We start from the raw sequence: 14,631 nt of genomic DNA on the forward strand, positions 1-14,631 counted from the left end.
TTTGAAGACTTAAGAAATGGGCCCCATTGGACTAGAGAGATGGCTCAGTGGTTAAGAGCACTTGCTGCGCTTCCAGAGGACCCGGCTGTGAGCAGTTCACAGCTACGTGTAGCCCCAGGGCAAGGAATTCAGCACCCTCTTCTGGCCTCTGCAGGCATATATAGGACACTCACGTGTCCCACAGACATACATATAATTTTTTTTTGTCCCAGAATATGTAGACAGCGTAAATTGGATTTGACAGATGGGGGGGAAAGGGGTCACAAAGTTGGATCAGGAAGGAGTCAAAGGAAGAGATGAATATGATCAAAATACATTGTATGAAACTTTCAAAAAAACTGATGAAATTTTTTTATTAAAAAAGAGAAATAGACTGCCAGGTGGTGCATGCCTTTAATCCCAACACTTAAGAGGCAGAGGCAGGCAGATCTCTGTGAGTTCAAGGCCAGCCTGTTATAGAAAGCAAGTTCTAAGATGGCCAAGGCTACATAGAGAAATCCTGTCTTAAAAAAACCACAGAGAGTGAGAGATAGAAAAATATGTATGTAACAAGAAAACTGCAGATTTCGAAGTTGCTAGAATCCTAAGTAAAAGTAACTTGTATCTATTTCTATTGTTTATGGGTAAGCATGCACACATACCATCCTATCTGTCTGTCTGTCTGTCTGTCTCTAGAGGTCAAAAGACAAATTTCAAGAGTTGTTTCTCTTCTGCCATGTGAGCTCCAGGGATCAAATTCAGGTCATCAGGCAGCAGACACCCACTACATCATCTCAGCAGCCCCAGCTTTATCCTTTTAAAATAAAATAAGTTTGATTGGATACACTTAAGGACGATAACATAATGTGTGGTGGCTGCAGACAGCAGGGAAGGTTTCTGTAACTCACAGACCAGTTAGTGCTGCCCGTGAAGCCTGGGTATGAGGCAATGCACCGAAGCAACAGCAACCTGCCAGCGGTCACAGTCCCAGACAAGTTCTTTTCTGTAACCAGCAGATTCAGCTGCCAGTAGCTATTCAGCTCTGAGTAGGCCCTTCCTGTCATGCTTGAGTTTTGACTGGCTTGGTCTTGTACAGGTAACCACAGGCGCTGTGAGTTTATGAGGACAGCAGCCATGTCCTCCAGCACCACTCTCCAGTGGTCCTATTTCAAGCACCACTCTTTCCATCCTCCTGCCCTTACACTCTTCCACCCCCTCTTCTACTGTGTTCCCTGAGCCTTGAGGGTTAGGGGTTGGTACAGACTCCCCTTTGGGACTGAGCACTCCCAGACACTGATTCTCCATGCTTTGACCAGTTAGTCCCTGCACTAACTACTCCTCACTGAAGAAAAATGTTTCTCTCAGCAAAGTTGAGAACAACACAAATGTATGGGTATAAACATAAATTTTTATAAGGCAGTTTAACACATGCTCATTTAGCAAAACAATAATAGATTTTTTTCCCTAAGGACTGACTGTCACTTCTCCAGCCGTGAGCTCTTGACCAGGCTTCTGAATTATCTACCTAACATTGACTGTCTACTGTGCAGCAGGCCTTGCAGTCAGAAAGTAGTTAAGAGTTGTTCTGTCTCACCAGTGAGCTCGTGACCAGCAGGTCAATATCCAGTGCTGGGGAAGATTGCTGGGCTTTTTCTCCCCTGGCAGCCTCCATAGTACCACCCTGCACTATGAAAGTTACCAGTAGGCCAGAAGTTTCCCAGACAGTTCCGGGTTAATTTCCTTGTCTTGCACCCCACTGGTGTGATATCTTCAGCAGTAGAGTCTCACCATCTACTTATGGTGAGCATCCAAGAGTAATGTCAGGAGCCTGTAACTATGAGCTTTGAGTGATGATGGTGTGCCGTTACAAATTAATCCCTCTACTGAGGAGTCTTAAATCTGCGTGAAATGACACACGTGGGGGACCTGGAATAGTTGGCAAACTCTGTGTCTTTCTTTTGGCTTTGCTGGAATCCTAAGACTGCTCTTTAATAGCAGAAATTTGTCATTTGTTACATTACTAGAGTGGTTGAAATAGGCCTCATGGAAAAGATGACATTTAACAAGGCTTCCTGTAAATAAGAGTTAATAATGAGGGGGGCTGGAGAGATGGCTCAGCGGTTTAGGGCATTTATGCTCTTCCAGAGGACCTGGGTTCAATTCCCAGCACCCACATAGCAGCTCACAGCTGTCTGCAACTCTAGTTCCAGAGGATCTGGGACCCTCACACAGACATACATGCAGGCAAAATATCAGTGCACATAAAAATAAATAAATCTTTTAAAAAAAGAGAGAGAGAGAGAGAGAGAGTTAATCATGAGGTACCTCAGGGAATTGTGTTCCAGGCTAAATGAATAGGATATTGAGGCAAGAATGTCTGAGTAGCTGCAAAGGATGTCACTAGCTAGCGTGGAATGAACAAACAGGAGGGTGATAAAAGGTGAGTCCTGAAGGCCTGCAGCCACTCCCCTGCTCTGACTTTATCTCTAAGTAAAACAGTATTTTTGGTTTGGTTGGTTGGTTGGTTGGTTGTTGTTGGCTTGGGTTGGGGGGGCATTATTATTTTTGAGATAGAATTTTACTTTGCATCTCTGGCTGGCCTTGAACTCATAGACCAGACTGGCCCCAAATTCAAAGTCCTGGTATTAAAGGCATGACACCGCCTCTAGAGTATTTTGAACAGAGGAATGCCATCCCTCTGTCTGTCTTATTATGGTAGAACACAGGACTGTAAGCAGGGAGGTGCGATAAGTCAGTATTGTGACAATGCAAGCAGTTTGATACAGACTCTGACCAAGGTGATGGCGGTGGGTGGTAAGAAGTGATGCAGTTCTAGTTACATTGAAGCTCAGTCAAGCCAGTCAGTTGAATGAACAGTATGTGGGAAGAACATGGGAGAATTTAGCAGAACAGCAGAAACAGGAGAGTTGCTGCTAGCTAGGATGGAGAAGCTGGAGCAGATGGGGCAGTCTGTAGCTCCACATTAATGAAGTTTGAGATGTTGGTACCATCCAAGTACAGATGCTGAATGTGGGTTTGACATGAGATTCTGGAGTCTGGAATGATGTTTAAAGTTACAGAACTCAGTTAAATGGAGTAAAGTGGAGGCAGGAACATAAATATGGAAAACTTAAATTTAAACCTTAGTGTAGGAGGTAAAGGGAAAAGAGGGAATCAGCATAGAAGAGTGCTTGCAGTCAGCAATGATGTAAGAGAAATAAGACTGGTAGGACCTGAAGATAGGAAAGCTGAAGTAGTCACCAGTGTCAAAAGCTCATTGGAAAGAATGGGAAGAGAAATGAAGACAGTATTACAGGTCATTCTTTTTTGAGGAGTTCTGTTGCAAAAGGAGCAAATTCCAGCAGCAGCCATGGAGGTTTTGTCTTGCTTTGTCCTTTGAAAATAAAGAAATCTTAGCATGTTTTATTCTGATGATAATGATCTAATAGCAAAAGGGAAATGATTGCTTAGGAGAGAAAGAGGAAGTTGTCGTTGCTTCAGCGTCAAGCACAGAAGAGCTAAGGCTAAATTGACCGAGGGACTGACTTGCCGAGGCAGCGTGCGATGTGAGTTTGGGTGCCAGTAGAAGGTAAGGATGATGGTGGAAGTTTAGAATTCAGGTTGTATTCCCAGAAGGAGAGGGTGCATTTGTGCTAGACATTAGTAATCCTCTCCAAAATCATTCTACTAATTTTGTAGCCCTAACAATTTGCTTAATTTTCTATATCCTTACCAATACTGTGTTCATCTCTTGTAGTATGAAGGCAAAGATTGTACTCCCTCCCAGTCTTCACAACTTACTTCCATTGCAGAGCACCTCTGCCTGGAGAAGTAGGATGGTCTGCAGAGGCAAGCGTGGGTTCTGAGAACACTGGAAATAAGCAGTTCTCTACCACGACTGTTTTGCTCCATCATCTTGACTGCAGTGTCTCACACTGTTCAGCCACGCTACTAAGAAAGACTTCTGCCTGTAGAGCTCTCTGCTAAATATCACATTCATTAAAGTTTTAAAGATGAAGGGGAAAAAAGAAAAGATGAATCAATGTAATGGGTTGTTTCCTAAGCAAGGTCATCCATACTGGTACAAGATGTTAGTGTGAGATAACTTACCCCTTGCACCTGCCTTACCCCACCATCACTCAGCCCACACCTCATTCCCAGCCCTAGCATGGAAGACTGGCAGGATATGAGTAAGCAGCTAAGCCACAAACCCTTTCGGCTGGTTGTGTAATGAAGGGCCAGAGAGCAGGCAATTGATACATACAGTATTGGCTTTACCATGAACTATGTAAATGGGAGGGATTGGAGGAAAGTGACATTTTCTGTGTTGGATACACATTTAGCTTCATCTACTCGTTTCCAGACCACAGCCTCTCCATAGGCGCTTAGACTAGAGAACAAGTGAACTCTAGTATCATACTTCACATTTATTGGGCACTATGCCACTTACTGTTGGTAATCACTCTGCATATGCTGTCTCCTTTACTCCACAAAAGAGCCTTGGGAGTTATGGTATTATCTTCATTTTATTGATAAGGAAACAGTGCCTGGATAACCAAATAGTAAGCATTTGGGTCAACTAGCCATCCAGTTCACGGCATTCTCTTCTGTTAAGCCTTCTATAGCTTTGACATTCACCATATCCAGGCTGGGTGGTAAGGACAGGGCCTTTGCCTGCTGGTAATTATGACAGATGTAGTCAATGAGATAGTGTAGTTAGGGGTGTTTATTTTGCTTCTAGGCTTGGAAAGACCTTCTTTTAAGTCTGACTTCTTTGGTGTTGCTGTAGTAGCAACAAAGAAGCATCTATTACTGGCTTGAGTGGCTGCCAGCATGGCAGGGCCATTGCCTTCCACAACTGCAGTGCTGTGGTATAGATCTCCCTCTTAGGCTGGAGCTATACAGGCTTAGAGCACAACAAACAAGATGAAAACAATATCTAAGAGACACAGAAAGGTCTTTATAATGATGTGACTTCAATCACTAGACTTTAAGCCTTTGGAAGGCACAGTCTCTCGTTTGCAACGACATTACTGAGTAATACATACTGGAGAGAGCTAAACTACAGTGAAAAAATATTGGCTTAACCAAGCTTTCCTTTTCATAGTCTTTAATAGCAACTGTAGAATGCTGGAACACTTGAGTAATAGAAGATAGTTTCCTAATTCAGACATATTAATTACACTTTTTAAAGGCATAATACCAAATCAATGAATTAATTCAGACAGGTCTGGAACAGTCCAAAAGGCAAGTATGCCAACATTGCAACTTTGGTATAGCGAAGAAGATCAGGCTCCCACATCGCCTGGATGACAGATGATCTAGTTCAGCACGTTCAAAGCTGTCCCATCACAGTCTCCAGGCTGTCTACTAAACCTTTGCTGCAAAGTTCAGAGAGATGTTAGGAAAGTAGACGAGACCAGTTCTGCTGAGGGAAGAGGAGAGTAGGGGAAGGCCTCACAAAACGACCCAGGGAGTCATGAAGGTACACATAGCTCTTTACCTCTTCCATAAAAAACAGCAGTATAAAATAAGCCCACAGGTTCCTTTTCTTTGTCTCTGGCCCCCAGCAAACACAAAACGTGTGAGCACCTTCTTGCCTCCAGAATTACCATCTTCTATCTGTGGTGTTTTCTTCTTGGGAAAAAAAAGGAGCGGGGATATGACCTTGATTTGTATTTATTTGAGACAAGGCAGCACCCTACTTTCTTAGACTCTCAAGCCTTTGCACTTAATCTCCCGAGAGCACATTACATCTTCTAAGGCCACCTGGGAAACTGCAGTTGGCCCTTCAAACAACCTGTTCTAAGAAGGCTTTCCTACTGTTCTCTACCTAAGCAGAATTGCTCTCTTCCGTTGTCATAGCATCATTAGTCATGACTCTCAAAAGTATTTTGTCACATTTTATGGAGTTAATCACAGCCCTCTTCACCTGCCACAACAAAGTTCTCAGAGCAAAGATTGGTCTTTCTTTCATGTGTTTATCCTAGCACCTCAAAATAGTTGTAGCTGTTAAATAAATGCTGTCATACTGCATTCAGTCTTTGTGGAACTACAGTATCTGTTTCTACAGTGAATTAGAATGAGGTCAAGAAATGGTACAGGATGAGCTACTAAGTTCCAAGATAGGCTTCTACTTTCCTCACAAAACTTTTGTATCTCAGCTGTATAAATTACAGGCAAAGCCTCCTGGGTGTCTAAGGCCACAAAAGAACAATGGCAGTATTTTAGTAACAGATCAAGAAAGGGCTAGTTCTGTTTCATGCTCCACTAGAAGTGGAGGTCCTTTTAATTCTCTTTTCAACACATGTGGTTACCGAGATACACCTATCAAGTGGGAGTTGGTAGGGTGCTTGTCTAGGATGCTCAAAGTCCTGTATTTGATCCCCAACTAGATGTAGAGGTGTAGACTATGATCCCAGTATACAGCAGCTAGTGTCAGGAGACTTAGAAATTAAAGGGACACTATAAGTATCTTATATACCCATGGTTGGGAGGAGGAGGTCGGTCCAAAGGAAAGGTTGAAGCTTGCAGGTGGGGGGACCACTGGCTAGCCTTCCTGAAACAACGGCAGGTATGAACATGTGGGACCATCAGGGAAGTCTAAACAGACATAACGAGAAGCTGGAGCTGGAGCTGAAGCCATCGGTGAGCTGTGGGACGACACTGGCAGTGTGGCATGGAAGTTGCCTCTTGCCAAGCATTTAGTTGCCGGCTTGAGATCATTAGCAGGGTTGGTGGTTCTGAGCAAGAAGCAGGGAAGACATAGACCCACTGCAGCCTACCAGTCGTTTTCCACCAGGGCTCTCTCACCACATTCAGACAGCCTTGCAGCTGCTTTCCTCCCCCCTCCGGCTCACAGGCTGCTCTGGGGGCCACTTGTACCCACAGCCGTACTGGGTGATAGGTTCTGGGAAGTTTACTTCATAGCCAAGTTGGCACTAAATAAACTATACTGTACCTCAAAATTTGAGAAATTGAATTGTTTCAATTTTACAAGCAGTACTCATTTGAACAGTAAAAGGAAAAGCAAAGAAAGAGTGAATCATTGTTTAAAGAATTTCTAGGTAGTGCTTAGCTGCACCCTTTCAGAACACATTTTCAGAGACAAATTGTTGTATATAAATGCTAAATACTACTAAAATGTTATATAAACAATTCTTTGTCTTGTTATTGGTCAGCGTATGTGTTTGTCAGGGTTCTCTAAAGGAACAGAACTACAAAGAATGATGGCACACCTTTGGTAGGCAGACAGGTGGTCTTAAGTCCAAGCCTACTTGTCATACCAAAAACCAAGTTCCAGGACAGCCACAGCTATAGAGAGAGAGCCTGTCTCAAAAAATAACAGGAAAGGCTGGACATAGTAGGACACACTTTACCAGCAGCACACAAGAGAAAGAGGCAGGCAGAGCTCTGTGAGTTTGGGGATAGCCTGGTCTATACAATGAATCCAGGATTACATGAAGCGACCCTGTTTCAATCAATAAATGGGACCTCATGAAACTGAAAAGCTTCTGTAAAGCAAAAGACACTGTGGTCAGAACAAAACAGCAGCCTACAGACTAGGAAAGGCTCTTCACCAACCCTATATCTGACAGAGGGCTGGTATCCAGAATATATGAGGAACTAAAGAAGTTAAAAGAAGTAAATCAAGCAACCCAATTAAAAAATGGGGTATGGAGCTAAACAGAATTTTCTGTAGAGGAATATAGAATGGTAGAGAAACACTTAAAGAGGTGTTCAACGTCCTTAGCTATCAGAGAGATGCAAATCAAAACGACCCTGAGATTTCACCCATGAGAGAGATGCAAATCAAAACAAGATTTCACCTTACACCCCTCAGAATGGCTAAGACCAAAAACTCAAATGACAACACGTGTGGAGAAAGGAGAATCCTTCTGCATTGCTGGTGGGAATGTAAACTTGCACAACCACTTTGGTTGTGCAATCTGGCGCTTTCTCAGACAATTAGGAATAGCGCTTCCTCAAGGTCCAGCTGTACCACTCCTAGGCGTATATTCAAAAGATCCTCAAGTACACAAGGACATTTGCTCAACCATGTTTGTAGCAGCTTTATTCATAATAACCAGAACCTGGAAACAACCCAGATGCCCATCAATGGAGGAATGGGTACAGAAATTGTGGTACTTTTACACAGTGGAATACTACTAAGCAATTAAAAAAGAAGGAAATCATGAAATTTGCAGGCAAATGGTGGCACCTAGAAAAGATCATTCTGAGTGAGGTATCCCAGAAGGAGAAAGACAGACATGGTATATACTCACTTATAAGTGGGTAGTATGCCTATAAGATAGGATAAACATACTGAAATCTGTACACTAAAGAAGATAAACAAGGAGGACCCGGGGTAAGATGATCAAGCGTCACGTAGAAAGACAAATGGGATGGACATTGGATGTAGGAGAAAACAAGTAACAGGACAGTAGCCTACCACAGAGGGCCTCTGAAAGACTCTACCTAGCAGTGTATCAAAGCAGATACTAAAACTCATAGCCAAACCTTCGGCAGAGTGCAGGGAATCATATGAAAGAAGGGGGAGTTAATATGACCTGGAGAATACAGGAGCAAATATATCTGGGCACAGGGGTCTTTTATGAGACTGTATCTTCAACCAAGGACCATGTATGGATATAACCTAGAACCCCTACTCGAATGTAGCCCATGGTAGCGCAGTATCCAAGTGGGTTTCCCTAGTAAGGGGATCCGGGACTATTTCTGACATGAACTCAATGGCTGGCTCTTTGACCTACCCCTCCCCCCGAGGGAGGAGCAGCCTTGCTAGTACACAGAGGAGGACTTTGCAGCGAGTCCTGAAGATACTTTATAAGCTAGGGTCAGATGGAAAGGGAGGAGATGAGGGATTGGGAGGGAATGAGGGAGCAGGATACAGCTGGGATACAAAGTTAATAAATATGACTAATATTAAAAAAATAAAAATTTAATTGAAAAAGAGGCCCTGTTTCAAAAATAAATAAATAAATAAAATGGAAGGAACAGAACTTGATAGAATAATATAAATTAAAAGTAGATTTATTAGAATCGCTTACAGGCCGTAGTTCATATAGTTTAACAATGACTATTTCACAATGGGTAGATTTTTCAGTCCACAAGACTGGATGTCTCAGAAGTCCCAATATGGGACTGGGGTCCCAGAGGATTCCCAGAGAACTGCTAGTATTCAGTCTGTTTTAGAATCCTAAAGAAGTAGCTTCTAATGCCACCGAAAGAACATCCCAGTGACAGGAGAGATGAACTTGCCAGCAAGAGTGAGGGCAAGCAGGCAAGCAAAGTAAAAGCTGTCCTTTTATGTGGGCTGCCACCAGAAGGTGTGGCCAAACTTAGGGCAGGTCTCCCGCCTCAAATGATCTAATCTACAAAATCCCTCACTGGCATGCCCGATTTTAGAGGCAGGTTTTAGATGTGGTCAAGTTGACAACCAAGGTTAGCCATCACAGCTTAGAACTTTAGTAGAGCTTTTAAACTAATCATCTCAAGATCTTCTAAGACCTAAGAAGAAGAAGCAGTGATTAGTTTGTGTAGTGCCAGTAATTTCTGTGTATCTCATCTAATTCCAAATCCATGATGCTCCTAAAAATAAAGTAACCTAAGATTAATTAAGTTCACATAGAAAATTAAAACTTCACCCAGAATTTAGAATCATTTACATCTTAGGCTGGCTTGCTTGCTTTTTTCCTGACTTACCTGGTTATTTTTAGTAATTTTTTAAATAGTTCCGGGAGAATTTCACATAATGTATTTTTGAGCATATTCATCTCCTCAGCTCCCATTACTACCCTCCCATCTCTCCCGACTCAAGTTGAGATTTCTTCTTCTTTGAATCCAGTTTGTGTTGCCCAGGCAGGCACTCTTGGGAGTGGTGCCTGTCCAGACATTTGGTCAGCCCACGGGATTCTGCTTACCTGGGTATTTTATCCTGCCTCCCTGCATCCTTCCCTCTCTCCCTCCCCCTCTCTCTTTTGTTTTGCTAACCCAGTTTCTCTCTTTTTCTTTTTTAACATTCATCTGTGCATTTATTGTGCATTTCTGTATACGTATATTCATGTGTGCACACATGAGCCACAGTACATGTGTGTCAGAGGACAATTTAAGACAGTTCAATCTGTTTCTTCACCATGCGGGCAGGGATGGATTTCAGGCCATCAGACTTGGCAGGAGGTGCCCTTAACCACTGAGACATCTCACCATTCCATACCCTACCTTTTTAAAAAATAAACGTGTTTATTTAAGGGTTAACATTTACATTAAAATACATAAGCCAATCTGAAGGGTAAGTGTCTCTCGTGATTTTCTTCATGTCTGTGTGTTGGTGCAATCGCCATCCAAATAAAAGCACAAACCTTCCATAGCACCCTTGACTGATTTCTCCTTGGGCTCTTCATTCTTCCCAAGTAAATGATCCCAAGTATATTTTGTACAGTGGATGATTCAATTTGTGGGGAAGTGCTGGTGGAAAGTTAACATTAACTGCAAAGTGAAGATGTTAGTGTGTCTCACAACTGCGTGGAATTACGTCTCCTTACACCACTTTCTCTCTGTTTTTGCCCTACAACAGGAAATCAGATCCTGTCTCTTGGGAGTCTCTCAAAAGATCAGATTTATCCAATGAAACTCAAGGGCATCTCCATCTGCTATTCAGCTCTCAAGTCTGCCTTGTGTGGAAATTATGTCAGCTTTGGGGTCTTCAAGTTGTATGGGGACAACCATTTTGACAATGTACTCCAGGCCTTTGTCAAAATGCTGCTGTCGGTGTCTCACAGTGACTTGCTGGTAAGCGCTGCTTTGCCATGGGGCTCTTCATGCACAACGTGAAGTGCCAGCACCACAGGCCTCAAATTGTCACAGGGAAGCCCAGGGAATTCAAATACCACCGCATTTGATGTTTCAACACAACATGCTTGCTCCAGATTTAACCAGATCTGGACAGCTACAGTAATTAGTCATATAATTCAGTGCACAGGCTAAAAACGTCACGACTTTCACTCCTAACCACTTGGTCATCCAAAGTGCTTTAGCTTCTTCATATGAGAGACAGATTTAATAATGGCAGTGAATTGCTTTCAGCTATATTCATGATTCAAAAAGGGAAATAGAGGATGGGGTGCAGGCTTTCCCCTTCCTTTTATTCTACTCTTTAGCTTCTTGCTGTTTGATCTTCCTTTGTATTGGAATATGGCTGTGGCAGACAGTGTTAAACTGAGAGTTGAGCGACCTGATATACTAAATGTAATTTATTTAGTAATTTACCTTGAGTTAATCACCTCTTTTCTCTGGGCCACACTTTTTAAATGCGTGGCCTTTAAAATGTGATTTCTTAGCCCCTTTTCTGTATTGACATTGAGCTTCTGTGATGTATGTCAGTAATCTTTAAACTTTGAAACCCTTTCAGAAATGTCTGGGATGCTTGTTGGAAATGCAAATTTCTAGACTTCTCTGGCTTGTCTCAACAGAGATTCTTTAAATTTTCTGCCAGTTTGTAGAGAAGCGATTGTATGCGCAACGTGTTTTCAGCACTTGTTAAAGTGACCAAATTCAGCACTGGGTTAACTGAAACTTTCCCCCCTGCTCCTACCCAAAAGTTCCATGAACGATCTGGAGAGCGTCTGTGAGAAATAGTCCTGGACCTTACAGTGGCGTAGAATACAGCACCTCAACCCAAGCTTTGAGGCCTCCTTGCAGCAGAGCAAAAGCTCACTGAACACTCTGCCTGTGAACAAAACTTACAAAGTAGTAACCGGAATCTAGTCAGTTACCGTGTTCAGCAGCCTCCTTGATGGGGCTTTTCTCTACACTGTGCTCCTTCACAAAAAATCATCAGTGGTTCTCAAGCCCAAGGGGACATAGGACTGTGTTTACCGTCTATGAAAAAAATGCTTATTTCAAGGCCACACTTCAGAGCTTTTTTTTTTTAGTGAGTCTGGAGTGGGGATTGGAAAAACACAGCTTGAGTAATCAGGCTCACAGAAATGTTCTCATCTCACTAGATGTCATACTACTCTGGGTTATATTTGCCATGATTGTTACGCCTTGATACTGTTTTATGTTACATTTGAGATTTCCCAGGTGTCTTCTCATGCACTGTCTCTTGTCTTTAGAATGTGACAAATAATAAATCATTTACCCAATGATAATCTGGCTAAATGGTCGGCCTTGTACAGATGCTAGCAGGCTGAGGTGCCGTATCCATGTGGCTTGACCTTTACTCTCTCTCTGTACAGCAATACCGAAAACTGAGCCAGTCTTACTATCCGCTCCTGGAATGTCTCACCCAGGACCACATGAGCTTCATCACCAACCTAGAGCCTCCTGTGCTCCTGTATGTTCTCACATCTCTCTCGGAGGGGCTCACCACTCTGGGTAAGGACCACAGAGAACATTGTTCTCCAAGGGAAAGGCTTGACGTGTTTCTTCTATGTTTGTGTTCATTGACGTTTTTGTCCTATAAAGGGAAAAGAGATGTTATCAGTGCAACTGAGCGATTATTTTATAAGCTGTTACTTGCAAATGGGAAAATACACTTTAATATTTTGGTAATTTTATCAGTTTTGAGATTCAGTTTAAATACATACATATTAATGAATCAGCAGTGTGTAAAGTATTTGCATCACTACACAAAGCTCTAGTGTGTCCCCATCAGAGTTACTCCTTACCCTTAACCCTACTCCAAGGAAACTACTGTCTTTCTCTTTCTAAAATCGTATATAAATGAACTCTGAAAACAGGAAATCATTGGTATCTTGTTTTTTCGTTTAACATAATGCCTTTAGGAATCATCTGTGTTGTTTTTAGATCAGTGTGCTTATTCCTTCCTTTTGCTGAGTATTACTGCATCATATGGATTACCACGCTTTGTTTATTCATAGAGCATCCGAAGGCTGGTAGGATTGTTTTCATTACTTGACTATGTTGAGTATAGCCACTATGAACATTCATGCACAAGTCTTCATGTGACAATTCTTTGTGTTTCCCTTGAATGAATACCCAGGGTAGGATTTCTGGGTTGTATGCTATCAGTTTTCCTATGCTGGAATGCCATTTCTCAATGTGGCTACAGTGTTTTGTGCCAACAGTGGAGAAAAGGTCCCAGCTGTTCCTCATCTATACACTTGCAGTGATTCTTTTTAGGCTGAGCCATCGTGGTATATATAAAATGGAATCTTTTTGTGGTTTTATTTCCATATCACCAATGAATAATTTGAGGGTATTTCTATGCTTATTTGTTATTTGTGTATTGCATCAGTATTCTATTTCTGCAACAAAATACTTGAGAGAAGTCAACATACAGAAAGGTATGTTACTATTTTGGTTCACAGTTTCAGAGATTTAGGTTTGTGGGCCCATGTCCCCCTCAGTTTGGGCCTAGTGACAGGAGGCATTTGATGGAACAAAGTTTCTAACCTCATGGTGACCAAGAAGTAAAGAGAACAAAAGAACAGGTTTGGAGTCAGATGATATACCTCAGAGACACACTTCAGTAACCAACTTCCTTCAACCATTCCCTGGTAGTACATTCAGTATGAGTTCATTGATGACTAAGCCATTCATGAAGTCAGCACCCTCATGATCCAGTCACTCTCAGTGCAGTAGTGACGGAGCCACACATGAGCCTTTGGTAAAAGTTGAGATCCAAACAGCATAACCTGCATTATCTTCATGGAGTTTTTGTTCAAATCATTCCCTCTGTTTGTTGTTGTTGTTGTTGTTTTCTTAACTGAGTAGTTTATTTTGTTGGTGATTTGTAAGTTGTTATATTCTAGATACAGATTCTTTTTTTTCCTTTTTGGGGGGAGGTCTGTTTGTTTGTTTGTTTGTTTGTTTGTTTGTTTGTTTTTTCGAGACAAGATTTCTCCGTGTAGCCCTGGCTGTCCTGGACTCACTTTGTAGACCATGCTGGCCTCAAACTCAAAGAAATCTGCCTGCCTCTGCCTCTCAGAGTGCCAGGATTACAGGCGTGTACCACTGTGCTCACTGGATACAGATTCCTAATCAGATAAGATTCACAAATAATTTCCGCCCATGACATGTCCTTGTGTTTTCCTAACAATAGCATCTATAAAGGAGAAGTTTCTATTGAAGAAATCCAATACTTCTTTAGCCTGAAGCCATAAAGATTTCCCATTTTCTTCCAAAAGTATTATCAGTTTGGCTCTCATGTTTAAATCTATGATTCATTTCAATTAAATTTTTACCTATGCTTTAGGAATCAAACATTCTTTTAAAACATAAACACTTGATTGTTCTAGAACCTTTTATCTTTTACTTGTCTTATACTAGCCCTTAAATGCTGAAGTACAGTCCTTTAATATTGTTCTCTTAAAAATTATTGTAACTGTGAGTTCTTTGCCTTTTCATAGAAATTGTAGGATTAACCTGTCAGTTTCTTGTGTTTCCCCACCCCTACCTTCAAACAAAAGAGGAGGGGAATTTTGCTCAGGATGTCATTGAATTTCTAGTATCTGTCTGCTATCCAGTGTGTCTTAATTGTCTGTCTGTATTAATCTCCTTATCTATAATGTCCACCTGCTGTCGGTGTGTCAGTAGTCTCTACAGTGATGTCCTGATACTGGTCATTGACCCATACCTTTTCCTCTCCTCATCACCACTCTATCTATA

General features: G+C 42.0%; 1 protein-coding gene across 2 annotated transcripts in view; it reads left to right on the top strand.

Annotated features, from left to right (window-relative positions):
- Nucleotides 1-14,631, top strand: part of Ranbp17 (RAN binding protein 17) — a 316,632-nt gene that overhangs the window by 255,719 nt on the left and 46,282 nt on the right. For both annotated transcript variants that reach the window (XM_060363875.1, XM_060363876.1), the window contains 2 exons: nt 10,574-10,788; nt 12,237-12,375. In XM_060363875.1, coding sequence (XP_060219858.1) covers nt 10,574-10,788; nt 12,237-12,375 — 354 coding nt within the window. The remainder of the gene's footprint in view (nt 1-10,573; nt 10,789-12,236; nt 12,376-14,631) is intronic.

Source organism: Meriones unguiculatus, chromosome 11, assembly GCF_030254825.1.
Source record: "Meriones unguiculatus strain TT.TT164.6M chromosome 11, Bangor_MerUng_6.1, whole genome shotgun sequence".
In the NCBI taxonomy this organism is placed as follows: Eukaryota; Metazoa; Chordata; class Mammalia; order Rodentia; family Muridae; genus Meriones; species Meriones unguiculatus.